Genomic DNA, 21,246 nt, shown 5'->3' with positions numbered 1-21,246 from the left:
ATTACTGCATGCCATGTAGTATTGTTTGGTTTTTTTTTTTAAGCAGGCAAAAATACTGTTAGTATACTCATGCTTTTTCAAGATGTGGCACTTGCAACATTTCATACGCATTGTTAGTGATCACTGATATCCAGAATTCCTTGTTACAGCACTTACTTGGACAAGATGAAACCAAAATTAACAAAACATCCAAGAAACAGCGTGATGACCAATTAATGGAAATGTAATGATACGCTGTGCTCACTAAAGTCATTGCTGGAGATTACGCTGGGAGCTGACTACCTGCAGGTGGTATTGGAAAGGCGCTTTAGGGCAGGTACAAGAGCCCAGCCAAGCTCATGACTGTGACTGCTGGATCAGTGGTGGCCCTGTCATCTTAGAGTTGGCCAATTATAAGCTGATTTTTTTTTTCCCTCCTGTGCTTATAATGTATATGTAGATATGTAGATATTCTACCTCCCAGTGCTTAAATTACCTTTGTTCATGTTCAGACGTACCCGATGAACATCCTGTGGTCACCGTGACTATCTACCTATGCTTTTTCATTATTTAATGTTTTTGCTTTTGTTTGTCTCTTCCTGTAGCAGAAGGCACAAAGGGGAAACAGCAAGGAAGTCCGATACCAAGGTTTGGAAACCTTGTTTTAGGTACAAGGTTAAGTTCAATCGCCTGTACAAGGGAATGGTCGTCTTGATCAGTGGTCCTGTTCTTGCAAGGGGAGAGATGATGGGAGCAAGGCAGTAGCTGCTCGTGGTATGACGTTACTGGGTCTTGCAGTCCTACTGCCCCACTGTAGGCTTCGGGGGTGCTTTTAAAACAGCTATAGCAAAGACTGTCTACCTGTAAATTATAATTGTACTTGAAGTTAAGACACTTTCTAGTACTCTCAAAGTCTTTGCGTTTAACTTCAGCAAGCCCGTAAGATGTTTTCAACAGGAATGAATTCTGCAGCTAATTAGCTAACGCTAACATAGACTATGTGGTCCTTAGGTGTTTAACCTACTGCACTCTGAAAATACAGTGTTAATACATAATTATATGAGATGGAAAGTAGTTATAAACTTCAGTGGCTGTGAAATGTTGAGATCATCAGATATCTTTGTCCATGCATAGCACAGCATTTCATTCTGAATACAAACATCACTGAGAGCAGAAAGGATGCAGTTTGTAGCAGGCAAAGCACATGCTGGGAAGCTTATAATGAGATAATTTTCAAGAATGCTAAAAAATGAGCACATCAATAGAAAGATTATTAGATAAATGTTTTTCTATATGGCATGTTGGATCACTTGAAAGAACACCTTTACTATAATTTCTGAATGTAATCCCCTTCTTCCCTTGCCCAGAGTAAGCAATTGTTGAAATAAACACATCACGGTGCTGGAAATGTTATCTATTTCTATTGCAAATTGTTACCCAGACCTGCAGTACTGTGTGCTGTTGCATATGCAATACAAAAGACGCACAGAACTGACTCTTTGACAGAAAAGTGAGTTCTAAAATTTAATTTTCAATACAAATTACGTTTCAAGACTGAATTACATTTCAGCTCAGGAATCTTTTGCATTGTGCACCTTAATGAAAATACAAGCTGTAAAATATTTATTAACCACGTTATTGCATTGTCATACTATACAGCATGAGCAACAGAATCAAAATGGACTTCTTATTATAGATATTATTCCTAGGCATGTGTCCCTTGTGCTTTTTTTAACTCCTCTTATGGCTCAAATTGTATTTGCTATTGAAGCGTGAAATCAAATTATATTTTTTTTGACAAATCTTAGAGTAAAAAAGTTTCTGGACAGCTCTCTTCCTGTTGCACTAATTAAAATCAAAGGAAAAATGATAAAATAGCCATAAAAATGATCAGTATGGACCATATTTTTTATAATCCCATTAATTCCAATATAAAAATGAAAGTAAAAAAATGAAAAAAGCATACGTGTTGCTCTGTCAATTAATTTGTACTAATGAAAGCAATGGCTGCCATTAAATGATTTGTACACAGGGTTATTTCATTTATAAAAGCTGAATGGTACACAATGGCTACTTAACCTGAATATCTTTAGTTCTTCAAATCAAAGCAATGAGGCAATGGTGAAAGGAACAGTAGACACTTCATCTGTACTAGAGACATTTTTCAAAAGTGCAACACTGAGAATGAAAATATTAATTTAAAATGCAGACCTCATACTTCAAAAAAAAAAAAAAAAAATCTGCTTTGTAGCAATGGCAATGTAATGGCATGCCAAGGGTCCATGCGGAGGATGCTGCATCGTGAAGAGAAACGCAGCCCCTGAAGGAAGCGTGGTTTGGAAACTCTATTTTGCATCTTGAGAGTTTCAACAAAGACACTGGTTATAACAGTTCTTCGCTTCTTGGATCCCTGTTCCTATTTTGAGACTGGTGGGAAATGTTCCTGAAGTCACTGGGTCCTACTCAGCGCAGGCATAAATTGTATGACTTGCAGCAGTGGAGAATTCATGCTTGGGAGAAGAAAGCTGCTGTCCTTGGGAGCACGCTGCCACGGGGCTCTCCTATATATGATAAATAACAGAAGATGGAGGAATAACTGAGTCAGAGTGTCTGGGGGGCTTCCTGACCAGGCTTTTTCCCACAGTGAAAGTCCCTTTCCTTTTAGGCTACGTAGTCCCTGGCTCTTGATTCTCTGTTGCAATAGTGGTAGAGATAGATAGTGTTAGAGATACAGAGTGGAGATCATCTTATGCCTTTTCAAGCATCTTTGGGCATTCTGCACTTGAATCAGTTGCCACTGAAGCCCTTAGGGCCCTTTGATTTAATGCTGGTTGGATTAGCACTGTCCAGTGCCATGCTAAAAATCCTTCACCTCTTGCAGGACCTAGTCTATTCCATTTTTCTCTCGCCCCTTTTCTCCTCTCTTTTTATATGATATCCAAAGGAAATCCCTTGAGTTAATGCAAACCTGTTAATGCCCATTGGAAATTCACATACCCCTGTAAGCACTCCCAAACTTTAAGTTGAATGTTGGTCCAAAAGGCAAAAATCACGAGAAAGAATCAGGAAAATGAAATTACACAAGTTCCTGAGTCACCCCTAAATGACAAGGATCTGAGAGAACCGCAGCTGTGTCCAGTCATCTCTGCATTCCTTTAGATGTCTGCCTGTCCATCATTGCTTGTACCTTACATGACTGATAGTTTATCCCATTTGGTTTATATACGGATTTGCTTCCTATTACAATCTTCCCCGGCAATGTTAATCTCTTTGGACCTATCGCTCCTCTGTTCATGCAGGTTGCAAATTGTGGAATATATTTGTGTCGGTAACCCTGGAGCTTTGAAGCATCTTTTAGTGGAGATCAATTACAACTGGCACCTGTGGGAAAAAAGCAAGTGATCTTCTCGATTTGTTTGCCTTCTGGAAAGTCACTCGTAGGATCTTACTGCTTATTCTTCCCATCAGTGCATGCATGAGCCTTTCACTTCCCTGAGATAGGAAAGGACTTTCTAGTTCTTATTTTTTCTTTTTTAAATTCCATCTTTTCCGCCTGATTTATGAGGGAAGAGGTGTTCAGGGACACTAGAGGTCACTGTAGCTTCACTGCAGGGGGAAGGAACACTTCTCTGCTGGACCAAATGGCTAGACTTGAAAAGATTTTGGTTTAATCGATAAATGCCTACAAATCTTTGCCTTTCTCCCCCGTACTCACAGCTCTGTCTGTCTTCCAGGGACCATCTTACTATACTTTTTGGTTAACTGAGCATCTTTTTGCCTCCCAGTCCCACTCCCCTACTTCCCTGCCTACCTTCCCGCATTTCTGGTCAAGTTTATCTTCTGCCCTGCTACAGCTTCAGACCTGCAGCACAACTGCTTGCTACTAGTCACAATTTGTTTTGTTTTTCAGCTTTTCATACTGAGCCGGCTGGTGGAAACGGGAATAGGAAGAAATTGAAATGAATCAGAAGTAACTGGAGGGCCTGAGGGCGAGGGAGAATGCTTTGGATCTCGAGTCGAGACAGAAGCTAGAACTGCCAAAAATTATCACCCATGGCAAACAACAGCAAGCAAACGTACGTGCCAATTTTCAGCAGTTAACTTCCAATTAATACAGCTGTTGATTCTTACCAAGCCTACAGATGACTTTACTGAAATTAAGCTAAGTTGAACAAATACAAATGCAATGGATAGGCCAGTGAGGCCTGAAGTTCAAACATTCAAGATTTCTCCACCAGTCTCATGCTAGGACCATGAACCCAAGAAATGTAGTGTTATATCTCATACCTTCAATGAGTAATAACAAGAATTTCAGGGACATAATGTCTTAAAGTTCAATCGTCAAACAGAAAAAATAAAAGAATTTCAGGGGGTTTGTGTATTTTTTCCTTTTCCAAAACAGTTTCCAGATGAAGAGAAACTATTTTTTATCTCCTTTTTCTATCATCAATTTGTACTTCTATTGTCTTTTAAATTATTTTTAAAAAGTACAAAAAAAATTGTAATAAGCTTGAGCTATAACTCAAGGGTTTCTTCCCATAAGATCCATCCCTCTAGGAATTACCATTTTTGGTAAGAGACACAATTTCCCCAGAATTCAGCTGAAGCAGATGGTTGATTTCACATGCATTCCTCTACCTTCTAGTACAGGACGCAGGCACAGCTTCCGCGGGCTGTGTCCAAGGGGATTCTTCTCAACAACAGTTGCACATTTTGACTGCTGGTATTGCCTAGCGTGTTATAGTTTAATATTCCCCACTAATTATTAGATGGAGAACTCAACTGCTATGGTTATAAAAATCCTCTTGGACTTGGGGAAGTGTCTTCACCCAAATATTCAACCCCAGATTTAGATCTCCGCAGGGTAATGCATTCCAAAAGTTCAAGTCTCAGGCAGAGAAAGGGGAACCGGGCTTCGGCAAACTGCGGCGTGCTGCGCACTGCAATTGTCCGACCAGATAAGCCTCAAAGAATTGGGACTATTGCCATCGTATTAATGTCATTGCAGGCAACAAGCAACAAGGGAATTACAAGCAGTTAAAAATAAATAAATTAAGAAACCTCCTTTGGAGAAGTAAGGAACTTTAAAGCACTACGGAGAGGAAGTAAATGGATCATGCACCTGATGTTAGTTGGCATTCTCAAACATCATGTGAATAGGCAGGATGCTGAATACCTATGTTTCCGAGGGGTGTACATCCTGAAGAGCTTCTGTTTATTACTACAAAGCTTACTAGGAGTGAGGGGAGATAGAGGACCGTGTTACTAAGCATTCCACTGCTAGGTAAGGGGTTAGGATTTCCACCTCAACTTAGATTCTGCATCACTGGCAATTTCTTTTTCATATGGTGCATGCAGAGAGTTTACAATAAATCTACTTTTAGAAACAGATACGGTATAGGAGGTGGAGAGAACTGCAGAGTATAATTTACTTGTTTCCCTCGGAGCAGGGATGAGTTTTTCCCCCAAGCTCCTATACTGGCAAAACTCCTCCTTATTGCATCAGAGAGAGTTGTCTGAATAGGGAATTCCTATTCCGGCTCACTAGTTACAACACTGGATGGGTGACGTTCACCCTTTGCAGACACCCAATGCGTGCCTACACACAGCTTAAGACTGCTTATGCTCTCAGGATGTTGTAAGACTCATCAGTCTTGGTCTAGTTTCCTGCACAGGAAGAATTTCAGCCACATTGTATAATTGAACAGGAATAAAGATTATTTGCATTCAGTTTGTGCATTTGTAGATACGTAGAATTTAACATACAGGCTTTTTAAATAACTTGCAGATGTCTAGAACTGATTTATAGAAACATCTAATTTACAGCATGGATATACCAGAGAGGTTGTCTACTATTACTTTTCATAAATGATTAATTAGAATACTTGTGTATAATATTTTGAGAAATACAACATACATATTTTTCTTAAAATCAATATGAAGCTACAGCCTCATAAGCACAGCTCTCTCAACTCAAATGCACAGCAACATTTAGTTACCTAATGAAAGACTGTAGGTCTATACATGACAAAACGCAAGGATTCATTTCTGTAAATATAAAAGTCATTTTGGTAGGAAAGAAAATAATTAAGTTTTCCCTAAAGTAGTAAAAGTTTTTCTCCACTGTTACTAGAATGGAGTACAGAGCAAAGAGCATACTCAGAAAGCAATCCAATGCACTACTTGTGCAAACACATCTTCATTTAAAGAGTGAAGCAAGAAGCAGCTTACTTTGTTCACATAACATCCCATGCAAGTCACTCAGCATTGCGGTAAGAAAGAAGTTAAACAGTCGAGGACAGTTATCTCAAAGTACATTGCAGCAGTTTGCATTTACATTTTTACCACAAAAGACCACATACACCACACGTATTTTAAGTGGCACAAACATACAGCAATATATCACCATAAGAACAATAACCGGCCACTGACAAAACGCACCTTTTTTAAAAGGCACTGAGTGGTCCTTAGGGTTTTTACTGTAGACCAGGATCATGGGAGTTAACTAGTTCATTTTTATACCTACACTAATTTGCAGCAGTGCACATATTAGTTAAGAGTTTCTGAAGGGACAAACATCTTCCATTCGGTGAAAAAATCTGGCCGAATCATTTAAGACCACAACAGTTATCACTAACACGGAGCATGTAATATAGTTTTGACAGCTGGGGGTTTTTTTGCGTCTAGCTTCTACTTTGTAAGTAAATTTGTCTCTTTAAGTGCTTGCAGGTACGACTGGGAATAACATCTCCCATCCGCACAAATCCCTGTTTTGGAGGTATGTACTCATTTACTGCCAGCTTCAGTCTCACCTTTAAAAAAGCTGAAGTCAATGTTAAATGTTGCTGTTGAAAGAGTAGGAAATACGGCTGGTAAGCGCAAAAAGTTTGGGTCAGGCTGTAATAAATTAATGAGATCAATACGTTGCTAGCAAGCCTGTGAACGTAACTTATATGAGAAGTCACAGAACTGACGGAGCAGGTGAAGTGCTCTTGAGGGACATCTCAGAGCAAATCCAGTGCCCTGGAGTTACTGTGACACTAACAGCAGTTACGTGCCCATGGGGGGAAAGGACGGAGTCGGGCGCCGGAGGAGCAGTCTGGAAAGTGGAACGGGTGATTGATGTGAAGATATTACAGCCCTGTTTGTGCGTGAGGTCCGCGGTGCTCAGACTCCTCACAGGTGACTGGATAGCCCAGAAGAGTTTGTGAACCGCAGTGCAACTCGAGGGCGGATCTATTTCGGGGGTTGATGTGTCACCGACACTTTTTTTCCTTGTGTTTTCATCGTTTTCTGCTCGGAGGTAAACTCCGCTATGCTCCGATCGTGCCGATACCGCGGCGCCGGCTGCCGAACGCCCGCCGACTCCCGCCCCTAACGAGTTTCGGAGGTAGCGTAATTTCTCTTGTAGCCACCGAGTCCTTTCCCATCCCTAAGGATTCGAGCTAGAAATACGGCCAAGAGCAGCATCTCCTCCTCCTGCCTTAGGACCGGGCCTCTCCAGGGCTTTCTTTACAGAGCGAGGATCCCGGCGGGGTGGAAATCCCACCTGCCGAAGGGAGCCCCGAGGATGCTCCCGCAAGGCAGCACGGACCCTCGCCAAGGTGACAGTCGGGGGGGGTCCTCCTCCTGCGACCGGGGGGGTGGTGGGCTCCTTCACAAAGCCAAATTCAACTACGTGACCGTAGCTTCCGTGGGGATTCCTGGAAGGCGGGAGCATCGATTTTATGGCAGAAGCCAGGGGCCGCATCCTTGCCTAGGAGCTGGGTGTGGGGAGGCTGCTCCACTCGCTTCCCTGCCTATGTTCGAACTGGGCTTCCCCCCGCAGTGGAAAAGCAAAAAATGGCCTTGTTTTTCCACACAAAAACTGGGACAAAGAAGCCAATTTCAGCAGCATTAGTCTATCGATACAAAGTTTAAAAAAATGCAGTTTGGGATTGTTATCAGTCAACAGTTACAGTTCATTGAACCTACTGTATAGAACCTGAGACATCTACAAGGCGTTAAGAAGCAGCGATTTCACAGATAAAGAAATAAAAGAAACTACAAACCTGCTAGAAGCTTCCCCTTGTTCTTTTCTTCAGGTCAGGGAGTGGGAGGGAAAAACATACTTGTTATGCAGATAGTAATCACATTACTTAGTTACAGATGATGTTAGATATATGATAAACATAAATGGATATATTAATTAACGTACAACACACACGTTACATTGCAACCACAAAAACATTCAAGCAAGACTCGTAACTACAATGCTTCTGAAAAAGAAACTTCTCGGTTGTTTTAACACATGCATAACATGCTTAGTACATACCACTGCAGACTGAGTTGGCAAAGCACTTAGGCAAAATGCATTGCTGACACATATATAACAGAAAGCTGTAGGCTCTTATTAGATAAAGTTATCTCTGGTAAATAAAAAGGTTTAATTTTAGGATAGCACAGCAATACGCTTATTTAAAATAACAAGTAGATGCACTTTTGAGGGACAGTCATATTTTAGAATATTTTAGGTGGGATACAGCTTCATTATTTATGTAATTTTATATCCATCCATTTATACCAATGCTGCCTTCAACCTGTTTGTATATATCAAAAATCAATATTCCGTGTAACTTTTAATTTAAATGCTCCTTTTAGTTTGGAGCATTTTGGAGTTACAGTTGTGGTAATGGATTACTTATGGCTCTGTTCTTGTCAACTCTTTGAAATTCAAAGATCAGCTTTGGGTACCCAGCCAAACCTCTTTTTGGCTGAGCTTTCTGGCACACGATTACCTTTTTACTGTCATGTGGATGTTCATCACCCAGCTTTGAGAGAAACCACTAATTCTCTTGCACTGTCTGCAATAACAACAGTTAGGATGCTTATCAGAGCTTTCCCATAAGGCTCTTAGCGCTCTCCTTTTTGATCTTTATCAAGTCACTTTTACTTCCTGACTTGTGCCCCGTATTGACTCAGTCAACTTATTACCTTCTGGTAAATCTTGTACTGAATTATTGAAGTCTTGGGCTGCCAGCGCTCTGTGAATTCTCACCCAGACTAGGACAGCAAATATTTCCTGTCTGCCAAACTGTGACATCAGGTCTTTTTAGTCATCTTCCACTGACTGTGTGTGTAACTGAGGATGTAGTTTGCCCTAAGGAAATACTGAATATATCAGAAGTTATGACGAAAAGGAGCAGAATCCCCAGTGCATTCACCTGCAGAATACCTCGAGGCGCTCGTCCTTTGGAAAGGTAGATCTGCAGCCACAGCCTGACACAGAGGCATGGGCACAAAAATAACATTAAGTCAAGGAACAGGCTCTGCACTAAACTTAGTATTTTTCTCCTTAGAGAGAATTGGAACTGGGTGAGACATAAACCTTGATATACGAGTGAGTTTGGGGGAAAACGTGGTGTTTCTTAGCTAAATGGCAATGGTTTGTATTTGTCCCACTGTCCTGGGCTCCTAGATAATATTGATCTGATTTGTTAGTGAAATTTTTAATGAGAGGACTTAAGAAGACAAAACAAGACGAAAGAGACAAATAGTAATTCTCTATAAGCTTGAACAGACATCGAGAACAGCACCAGCTGCCATATTTGTACCTACTTTGTAGGGCTGCAGGTATGCAAGGCCTTCAAATGAGGCTTCCAGGTAGCAATGGAAACCGATTTCTCATCAGCCGCATAACTACGCCATACACACTACGTGCAGGATATATGGTAAAAAAGAAAAAACAAGGCAAGAGGGAGCAGGGGATGAAACAAAAAATTGAAAAGCAGATTAGTAACCAATACAAGTCATGGCTTTCTTTTATCATTCATAGCACTGATACATGCCTGAGGGGAGGAAGAATACTTTCATAATATCGCCAGGTGGCTGTCAGGTTTGTTCGGCTGGCGTCGGTAGAATAAAACCGCCAAGAAGCCTGGTATGGGGAAACAATAGAAAAGCACAAAGGAACCAAGAACATGAAGTGACCATGCCACCGCACTGATTACAGAGAGAGGGGATTTTGCTCAGACTGGGATGTGCTCTATTAGGTTGATTAAGGAAATACCAGTAAAAAACCTACCAAAACTTTTGTGAATCACAGTACACGTTACGCGATAAAGTAAGAGTTACTGGCTTCGCGGAAGCACCAGAAGATATTCAGCACATAAAGGTGCTCAAAAAAGCATCGCAGGGATTTATTGGTGACAAGTCCATAGGGGACACCCACACAAACTTGCAGTCTGAGGTAAAGAAAGTGTCATAATACATTTTGTAAATGATAATGAAAACCAGACAAAAAGCATTTAGAAGAAAAGAGAAGTATTCTCTGTGGTTTGAAACACCGCTAAATGTTCAAAAACATGAAACAAATCATTTCAAAGGTGAGTGACCAAAGCATAGCATTGAAAATGTATTCACTATTTAGATTTATAAGGCCACGTAGACAGTAAGACAGATCCTCGGTTCTACAAACTGGAACAGCTTCCCTGATGTCAGCATAACTATATTAATTTGTACTAGCTGAGTATCTGTGCTTTCCTGTATATTGTCAACCGTTAAATGTCATCCAGGTATTCTTGTACAGAGTCTGTGTTTTCCTACTGCATATCTCCCAGAAATACATCTAGTATTCATCTACAGATGGAGAACCTGTCACTTATTTTGTAAATTGTTCCACTGGTTGGTCATTCTTATTGTCAAAAATCTCTGCATTGTTTTTAATTTGAAACTCTTTGGGTTTGGCTTATAGCCAGAGATACTTGTTATGTTTCTGTCTGCTACATTAAATAGTCCTGGAAGTTTCAGTACTTCCTCTCTGGACTTTGATGTTCAAATAATATTCACACTGAATATTTCTTATAAACTGAAGAAATTAAGAAAAGTATGTCCATATGAAATATTTCAGTTTTCTATAGCGATACCTTAGCTATCTTTAAGTCAGGTAAAGGCTCTAGCAGACAGTATATCTATGGCAACAGAGGAGTTAGCACAGACTAATTCTACAGAGTAGCTGATTAGAAAATACACATTATCCTGATAAGCTACAGCACACTGATTTCCAAGGTAGTTCATTATCAATATCCACACCAGACAATTTAAAAAAGCCTGGGCACTGTTACAGTAGACAATGATATGCAGTTCAGACACATCCTGCATTTACAAACATGAAATTTTCTCCAGTCCTGGACTCATTTTTTCCAATGTTTTATTTGCTTTCTCCAATTTTCCAGTCTCATTTACAAACTGCAGATGCTGAGTTGGTACGTAGCATGTCAGTACCAGCATCACCATACACAGTGGTAATATCAGCCTTCTCCTACTTGTTACCTTTCTGGTTCTGTACCTAAGGACCATAATAAACCAGCTGGAGTAACATGCTGGGAACTTGTATGAAGCTCTTGACCCTTCTTTCCCACTCTTTCTCATCTGTGTATCTCATCCTTGGTCAAATCCTCCCCAGAGTTACTAGTACTGGGATAGAGGCCTCTTGTAAGAGCCTGAATTCATTGTTTCTAGATCAAGTTTTGTATTTGGCATATTGAGACATTTGGCAGGAATTGCTCCACCCTGTAAAGTCACCCTGATCATCCTTGGGTTCATTCCCGTGTGCCTGCCCTCATCTTTCCTACTCTGCCAGGCCTTCTGCCATTGGCAAATATTTCCATCAGCAAGTTTGTATTAATTTCCAGATCACTGAAAATGCTGAACTTGAAAATGAACACATGAATGCTGAACAGCCGTCTCAAATATTTAGTATTTAATAATCATTGAACAGTAATAATGGAAAACATATATTAACTTTAAGAATGCTTCAAAGACAGCCTGGCATCTATCCTGAACTTATCAGGGAAGTCTAGTATATTAATGCTCAGCTTCTTTATTTGCATTTGTTATTTCAGAACTAAAAAACCAGCATAAATGGTAAACATAAAATGCTTGGGATCCCAAGAAAATAAACTAGGATGCTAGAAGATTATTTCCCCCTTTGTTTTTTCAGTGCATCAAGTAGAGTAAAGCTTGGTGCAAAATCAATCTTTAGAGGATTTTCTCATTTTTAACTAGGACTGTTAATAAAGGAAAAACCCATGAAAAGCAGCTGTTTAACAAATATCATGCCACTTTCGCTTAAAAAAAAGTCTTTCTCAATTGTTGATCTGCACCATCATGCCAATATTGGAGCTGAAACCACTTCAGACAATCTCAGACATTTTGGAATCGCTAGCGCCTACTTTTCCAGCTTTTGAACTGACTAACAGCAAAAGCAATTCTCTGGGTGGGACACACTTCATTTTCACCAAGTATATCACTCATTGGAGCCCTCTAAACCCTGTACTAGATGAAAAGTAGCTTAATATAGGCAAGAGTGCTGTGCTGTCAGTTGGGTTGTCTAGGGATCAATTCTATTTTTCCAAGTAATTCGCTAACTGCAGGCATGCAATTGACATCTTCGACTTGGTTTCTTCAGCACGGATAGAAGAACTCAAAAACTACACATAGAAATGCTATAGACACAATTATGGCAACACATGGCAATCACTGCACAAGATTATTTCATGAAACTAACCAATCTGTTAAATGTTATTTCCACAAAATTTCCAAATTGAAATAATAAAACTTGCTCCAATATGTACTTTAAATTACCTAGTATTATCTTTTCACTGATTTCATATTTACCTGAATTAGACTGGCAGCTGGATTCCTCCTTTTCTCAAAGTGTTTCTGACGATGCTGCTCCTGCACTTTTAAAGCGAATCCTGAGCCAAGGATGCCCTGCAATACAATACGTCATTTATCATTACGTAGGTAGTTTTTTCAAAAAACATACATAATCAACTAGAAAGATTTTGTGAAGATCGTTATGCCATATGATTGCTTCAGATAACACATTTATGACAGTACAGGACAGTATAAGGCTTAACAACCGTGTCCCTTTCCTGGTGAAGCAGGAGACTCCTTACTTACGAGGTAACATCTGTGGTGCTCCCAGTGGCCACTCATCCCAACCATTGCTTGGGTTTGTGCTACACTGTGTTCCTGCAACTCTAAAGGCCACGCGGATATACATATATATATGTGTGTGTACATATATATATATAAAATCAAGCAGGAACATTCAGAGGAACTTATGCCAGGAATGATGATGAAATGACCAGCTGCCAGATATGCCAGATATATACAGACCGCAAAGTCCGTATCTGCAGTGCTTATTATAACTTTTGATTTTGGAAAAGTTAGAAAATGTCTTGCTTAACAGTTTAAGACCATTTCTTCTCACTCTTTCCTATCTAAATAATCCCCATTGTTCATCCTATAGGCTATGAAAAGCTGATGATGAAACCTCTCCCCTTTTAGCCTTTTTACTTTTGAATAAGTAAGATAAATTTGACTGCTACTGAACAGACCCAAAGATTGAGAATGTTTCCCTCCTTGGCTTGCAAGGAGTGTAATATTTCTGCTGGGCATGTCTGCATTGTAAGAAAGAGTATTTCCACTTGATTTTTAGTCAGGATAAAATAATATCAGAAATGCTCAAGATTCACACATATGTCTTGTTTTACAGACAGGCTCAACACTGAAGTGTTTATGAGGAAAATGAGTATCTGTACGTAGATACTACACAAGGAACAAAATTTCTGGCATCTCTAATATATAAGGTTATTCACCTTTAACATGTTCATTGTAGTCCTGCTAAAACTAACTTTCTTGTTAGGTGACAAAGGGAATTAATTACAGTAGCTGCCACTAAATGTCAAAGATTCACAAACAGGTAATGTATTATAATTATAATCATAATCATAATGCATTATAATACTCTAGAGATACTGAAATACTCTCTGTACTTAGAGTAAGAAACAAATGCAGTACACCAGATGATTCAATGCTGTTGGCAAATGCTGACTTTTAATCTTGGTTTGTCTATCTGGTTGAAAACAAATGTATTATTACAACACACATGTTTTATAGTGATCTATGGATACTGAATCTGAGTATTAAAGTATTGCTTTTCTGTATATGTTGCACTGGATGCAATACAACAAAATACAAATGTCACTTCTGACTTCATGCTTATTCAATACTAATTTAAAAAAGAAAGGAAATTCACTCACAAAAATGAAAAGTTATTTCTGAAGCTACACTATATTTTAGCTATTAGATGATTCCCATTTCTATTAAAGTCTCTGGATCATTGATAAAAGCAATGTAAATAAACTGTCACGCTTATTTACAATCATTCACAGAAAATGATAGTTGCATTTTTACATTCAACGACATTAACTTTTGGTTGATTTAATCCCTTCTGCTACTCTCTGTTGGTAGCCTGAACATGGCCATACAAGACAACCTATTAGAAATATCTCACTATTTTTTTCAATAGAATCTAACTCAGAAAAACATATCAACTGATTTTTTTTTCAAAAATCTGAAAGAAAAGCAGTAATATATAAGCCACAATTCATAAAAAAGAAAGGAATTTCAACAATATACAATAGTATGTTACCCAATTTAGGATTATTTCCCAGTTTTGTCCATGCCAAAGAAACTCCCCAAAATTCAAGCAATGACCCCAAACCTTTCGTTTGGATTTTGGATAGCAGTTCCCTAGTGTTGTCACAGAGCAGCCTTCAGCTTCCTACGATACGCTGTATCGTAACAGCGGGAGGAGCTACAGAAGTTTCTATTACCTTTTTACAAATTTTATAGGCATACTCACAGCAGGTAGTGCAAAGAAAGAAATGCCAAGTAGCGCAAATCCTGCAGAAAGCAACCTTCCAAGCCAAGTAAGAGGAGTTTTGTCTCCGTAGCCAATGGTTGTCAATGTGATCTAAAAAGAAACGAATTAACATCGTGGTTTACCAGAAGTCACGGAGGGATTAGTTGCAGATTATTTATGTTGCGTGAAACAGCATTTCCACTAAATAATCCAAGACACGACATATATATATATATATATATATATATATATATATATATAGTTGTTTCTAAAAGAAAACCAAACATAGATAAATTAATGTTAATACATTTTTCTATTAAAACTTAATACCGTTTATCACTGAATAAAACCAAGATAAATAATAAATATGAGAAAAACACCTAAATAAGCAATAAATAGGTTAAAAAAACCCAAAAACAGAAGGTCTGGGATCTCAAAGTTGAGTCAAATGATGGGAAATTACTTGTGTCAGGCAGAAAAAAGCATTCTTTTCCATGGTCGTAAAGGTGTTTCACCTATTTTCTGCAGGGAAATATAACTGTATGTATTTGCACAACTACACAAATATAATAGTGGAAAAATACAGTAGGGAGGAAGTTGAAGTTCGCAGATGATATGAAGTCAAAGGAAGAGCAAGCAGCAGCTGCATTTTCCACAAGACCATCAGTACAATTTGAAGTGGATTATCTTCTGAAACACAAACCCCAGTAATCAGTAGCTGGAAGGAAATTTAAGTAAAGTTCCTGGTCCTTTCCCCTTCCTTATGAGAGGCTCAGGTATACCTATATCACTCCTGATGTGAAGGTCCAAAGACTACGACTACTACGCGGCAGATGCAGAGGTACCTCAGGCTGTTGGACAACATTAGCTTGGACCTACGTGGGGAGAGGTCAGAGAGGAAGAGGATGGCATCTGCAATTCCTTCACCTGGTGGGTGTCGTCAGAGGCTCAGCACATAGATATTTCAAAAGTTGTGCTGTGGAGGCCAGCACCCGCGCCGTGGAGCACCGGAGTTTGGTACTGGTGGGAGGGCTCTCCACGTGCAACTCGTTGGCCACGGGCAACGTAGAAATGCAAATGCCGCTGGGATAATGGTGCGTGGTTGTGGTTTACCAACTGTATCTCCAAGGCAAAAGATTCCGGCTTCAAGCCTGCGTGTGGCTGAGGGTCTTCACCGACCCAAGGAAACGTCCTCCAGGCTATTCGTGGCCTGGGAAGCGTGCCTGTCCCAAACCTGGGGACTGGGCTGGTGGGAGAAAGTCACGGCTCTGCGTTTCCCTCGTGGGGAGTGGGGACCCAGCCCGCTGCAGAGCCGAGGATTTCCAAAGAGCGGGTGGGAAGCGGCAGGGCACATGCTCGGGCAACGGCACATGCTGTTAAAGGACAAAGATAGACAACGGTAGGCTGAATGCCAAGGACTCCAGAGCCTGTTATTAGCGGAGAACATGTGCACGGAGAATTATTTCACATCGTGTACCAAATGTGGGCAAGTTCAGGCTTAGCAAATATTCTGGCAGGAACGAATTCTTCAGGAAAATGCCTTCTAGAGACATTATTTTGCTTCCAGCTTCCTCAAAGTTCATTCCTAGGCAAGACGGCCAAAGCAATTCTATTTAATGCTGGGGTCACCACAGGACAAAAGAAGGAAAGTCTTTTGGAAGTAATTAGATTTCAACTATTTAGGGCTCTCTAGATAGTAAACAGTGCTTTTAATTGCTCCCATTGTTGGGAACAAGCTGTGGGTGTAATTCACCCTGAGAGCGCCATAGTGACTGAAAGAGAGTGAGCTGAACTAAGGCTGCAGCTGAAATTTCAAGTGGTTATCAAGTCTCAAGTTTTGTAATGCTAGCCCGGTCACAGACACACCACCTCGCGTGCTTATCAGGTCTCGCTCTCCTTCCTTGCTCCTCTTCACTTCCCTGCCCCATCCCCTCTCCCCGGCTTTTGCTGGACTCTTTGGAGAGCCAACGCAACCCAGGAAGGTGGAGAGAATTATCCACGTTTCTGCGTGGTTTGTTTCTGCTCTTTCGGTGAGTTGTGTTAGCTCGTGGAGGTGCCTAACGAATTCCAGAGCCTGCACGAGGCAGCGTGTGGCTGAGATGGAGCGATAAGGAGGAAGGGAGATGGGAAGGCAGCTCCCTCTTTCCCTGAAGAGCTGATGCAACCACGCTCTTGCCCTGGCAGAGGGGCTCGATTTGGATTTCCTTTGTCGGCTGAAGAAGGTTTTCCCAGCTCTTCTCGTCAGAGCGCAAGTGCAGAACACTTTGAGGCTATTAAGACCCTGAGAGCAGCGAAGCGCTTGAACAAATGAATCCCTGAATAAAAGTTTGTCAAAATTCGCTTCCAGGACAGCCACTGCGAAACAGTTTGAGGCTCTGGAACAAGCCTGGTTTCTTGGCTTCTGTCCAGCTCCCTATCTCTGCCAGACGCTGGAAAGTACAGAGATATCTCCTGCCTGGGCTGACAAGAAGGAAACAGAACTAAGTGTCATCTGCATATTAATGATATTGCCACCGAAGTGTCTTCCGAAGAAGTCAAAGATAAACTTGAACCTTTGGGATCCGACATCTGGGAGCGATCCAAAACCAGGAGCAGTCACACAGACTGTATCTCTGGAACTTATCCAAAGAAAATAACAAGACCATATTAAAGCCTTTCCCCTCATTCTTTCAGGTCCTGAGGACTTAATGGTATCAGTCTGTGATTAAGAATATCAGTGGCTTCTTGCTCACATTGAGCTGTTTTATCTCGGGATGGTCTTTACATGGGCGTATAGGTGTCAGCACCGTGCCGTATCGCCTTACTCAACACTGGACAAATGGGTTTGATCTTCATTTTATGTTCCTCTCATCACACAACTAAGAAAATATTTTCCCAGACAACTTCAGGGTCAAGTTCAGGAATAATCCTCCGCATCTTTGTTGGTGCTGCAAGCAAATGACTAAACCAGTGGCCAGGCCCTGACTGGCATAATGCTGAGGTTAAATTAACTGACCAGGCTGTGGAAAACTACTGGACGTGAGACCATGACAACATGAGAAATTTCCAGACGTCACTGATAATAACATAAGAAGCAGAGAGAAGTTACAGCTAGCACTGTGAGGGAAGGTTGGATCCCATGGGTGGTTAAGGGAGAAGTGACCAAAGTTCAAAGGTGACCGGCAGAAATTATTTGGGACCTTTCAGGGATCACAGTCTTGCAAGGACAATGGCACCTAGGTGACGGCATCAGCGGTACCGTACAAGGCCAAGAGTGACGAGGTGACAGAACTACAAAATCTGTAAGAAACCTGTGCAGGTAATTAGGGAGAGGTTGTATATTTGAGAGGAGACTTGGTCAGAGGAAGCAAAGTGGTGAAAAAGAGGATCAAGATACTGTAAAAGAAATAACTAGGTGCGCAAATCATGTCTTTCTGGGGATACCAGCTGAGGAGCCCCGTGTCTGATCAGCACAGCCTAAACCAGGACAATAAACCAAATCCTTTAGAGTTTACCTGTACAGGACTCATTTCACCTAACTTGAAAAATAAAATGCTTAGGTGTTTAGCATGTCTGGTCACCGCAATGGAAAGAGAGATTCCTCCAGCGGGTAACTCATCCTATCCTAAAATGTAGGACTTGGGCTTGCCAGAAGTGTCTAGTGCCACCGGCGACGCCCTAGGGCATCTGAACAGGGACCACCCGCAGGAGAGGCAGCGGACCTCCAGCAGATCTCCCAGGGCACTGTATGTCTGTGTTCAAGCAACTGAATCACATTCCTACATGGCTAAACGAGCCAGCTGAGTCCTATCTTGTGTACCAGATGCAAAACACTCCGTTTTGGTTGCTTCTATAAATGAGGTGTCTGGACAGACCAGCCAGGGCAAGCAGTGTCATCTGGCTAGACTCAGAACTCACAAAGATGATAGAACTTCTGTTGTATCTCATTGCTGGAGCTAATAAATATGCTAATAGTAAGTGAGGTAATATAATAATGATAATGAATGTGATTATATAAGCTAGGTGCCTTCAATTAGACGAGATAGGACCCAGGAGGCCCCCCTCTCTACCCTAATATTTCTTTCTGATGTCATTTTATGTCCTGCTAGCAGTATTTACCTTTGGAAACTTTACCTGACATCAATTAACTGAAAAAAATGTAGTTCGCTCATGCTATCATTACATTAAATGGGAAGAATGTCATCGATATTAACTCATTTGAGCTAGTAATTGTGACAATATTATTCAGTGTAATATGTTTTGTTCACCTACAGGTCACTGTGGAGTGCCAGAGCCATTCTGTATCCAACTGTAACTACTGGACACCACTTGAAAATAATGACTTATTAAGAGAAACTCTGTCAAATGTGCAAGAGAGGCAGGAATCTTAATTGCATTACATCTGCAGGTAAAACTAATTAACGTACAAACTAAATGCCACTATAAGCACACACAGTTCTAGCTAACACTAGCAGTTCTCAGAAAACCATGCATGGTTTGCTTTTGAAATACTTAAGTTTTTAAATTGATCTTTTGTTCCCGTGTAGTTTGGTTATTCTATTCTGCTAAATGAATTTACCTTCTCTACCAAAGCACATTTTGAACTTGAGCTCTTCATATAACACACCCTGTTGGGTGCTGTTGTGTTTGGCAGCACTGAGGGGACCCCAACGCCAAGAATATTCACAACAGTAACATTAGCGTGATGTTTAAGCTGCGCATTGCACAGTACAACGTGCAATTGCAAATACGGTGGAGTATTCATATGTAAATATCAGGATGCCATATCCTGCCTTTCATCTCAGCACAAAAATGCAGGCTTCAGAAATGGAGTCAGTGAAATGACCATAGCAGGGTATGGCCCTCAAATAATTTGAATTGATGAACGGGTTAATTGCTGCATGCTGGGTCTGGTCTTGTAAGGGGGGGCAAAAGTGCCCCTAAAAGCCTGAAATTTAAGGTGACTATTTTTGCCTGACTTCAGTGGAGTCTTTTCTTTCTTGTACCTCTGCCATCACAGAATTCAGTCTGGGATTTGGTAGATGCTCTGTGGTTTAAGTTAGAACAACTTTTGCAAATAAACAAATCAATGAGGCTAAGCATTGATTTCCCCTAGAATGCCATACAATCTGACCTTTTCAAAATCTGCATGTGGGTTACTCTGGCAGTAAAAACAACCATGACTAAGAAGCACATTATGCATTTCCCACATACTGTTTTACATATTATACAAAAAATACTATTATTAAAATGGCAAAGATAACAGGTAAGGGGGAACACTGATTTTCAGTAACTTTGTGCACTTAAGCACATTAAAAATTTAAATGCATTCATGTCACACACTTGGGAAAGAAAAAAAGATATAGAAATATACAACACAGATTGTTTTCAGGTTTTTGATTACAGTTTGTTGTTTTTCCTGCTGATGTCAAGAAAAGATTCCTATTTTCTCAGTTGCACTACTTATCTGACCTATGAGTCATACTTTTTCACTTCATAGTGTACAAAATATTTTAAGCACCACTTTATACAATGATTATTTTTTAGCGGGGCTTTTCCTTAAAAAATAGCAGTCAGCAGGTAGTGGAGAAGCAAATTCTAAAATAAAGACCTTGTTCCTGCTGCCGGAGCTGTTGAGGGAGAAGGACCTGGATCTAACCTGAGCCTCAGCCAGATGTCAGAGTTGAGGTCTGAGGTTGCTGGGACCATCCCGTTCCTCACCCATAGGTTTCCCCAGCAGGCGGGGGGGTAAAATCCTCTGCTTAGTCCAAACTCCCTAAGTCACCCACGGCTTTGCGGAGAGGAATCGAGCGGCTGAAAACCCGCCTTGCCAGACCCATCCCCTGCCACCGGAGGGTCTCTCGCAGGACCGCGTCCCCACTGCCACCCCCGAAGGGGCAACGGTGTTTGCAGACCGCCGGAGCCAGGGTACCCATCAGCGAGGACCCCAGCGTCCCAAGCCAGATGCTTCCCAACCGCATCAATCCAGGCAGGTTAGAAAGCTTTAAGCCAAACCTAGACCTCAGCTTTTGAAGAAAAGTGAAACAAAATAAACTGCAGTGAGGGGACCGAGGGTAAAACCTTCTCTCATGACTTTAGCCGATATGAATTTTACATGTGTTTGGATTACAGGATAAAAATGTGTATTTTATCAGAGATCTGTCTTGATGCCCTAAAGCAACAAGTTTCGGGAAAAATATTTTTGTATATTTGTAGATGCACAAGTAAGACCTACTAGGTCTGGCTTTTCCAAGCTCCCAATTCTGTGCACTGGTAACACAGAAATCTAGTCTCTAGGGGAGACGTGTAACAAATGATTAACCCTTCGATGAACAAACTTCAAATACAAACTAATACAAATACTAATACAAAACCAAACTAATCCTACTAATAGGCAATGACCTTGACCTTTGCTCAAAATGTAACCAAAACTTATTAAAAATATTTCTCAAGGATTTCAAGCATTTTGGAAAGGGCTTTTGCACGGTCCGTCTACGTGTGCTCTGAGCCTGCGGATACCACTGAGTGCAGATGAAGTCTTGTCAGCAGAAGGTCTGAGGTGCGAAAGCTTCATTTCTGCATCCCTCTGGTGA

At 40.8% G+C, this 21,246-nt stretch overlaps 1 protein-coding gene across 1 annotated transcript in view; it reads right to left on the bottom strand.

Moving 5' to 3' along the window:
• The window catches only part of KCNQ5 (potassium voltage-gated channel subfamily Q member 5), a 288,770-nt gene that overhangs the window by 28,040 nt on the left and 239,484 nt on the right, over window positions 1-21,246 (bottom strand). Inside the window, exons 6-9 of the mRNA XM_069804669.1 lie at window positions 14,675-14,785; window positions 12,637-12,732; window positions 9,577-9,671; window positions 8,031-8,057 (exon numbers count right to left, since the gene is read on the bottom strand). Coding sequence (XP_069660770.1) covers window positions 8,031-8,057; window positions 9,577-9,671; window positions 12,637-12,732; window positions 14,675-14,785 — 329 coding nt within the window. The remainder of the gene's footprint in view (window positions 1-8,030; window positions 8,058-9,576; window positions 9,672-12,636; window positions 12,733-14,674; window positions 14,786-21,246) is intronic.

The sequence above is a fragment of the Haliaeetus albicilla genome, chromosome 17, assembly GCF_947461875.1.
Source record: "Haliaeetus albicilla chromosome 17, bHalAlb1.1, whole genome shotgun sequence".
Classification (NCBI taxonomy): Eukaryota; Metazoa; Chordata; class Aves; order Accipitriformes; family Accipitridae; genus Haliaeetus; species Haliaeetus albicilla.
The sequence above is the reverse complement of the archived record's forward strand: the minus strand, read 5'-3'. Positions and strand labels throughout refer to the sequence as shown.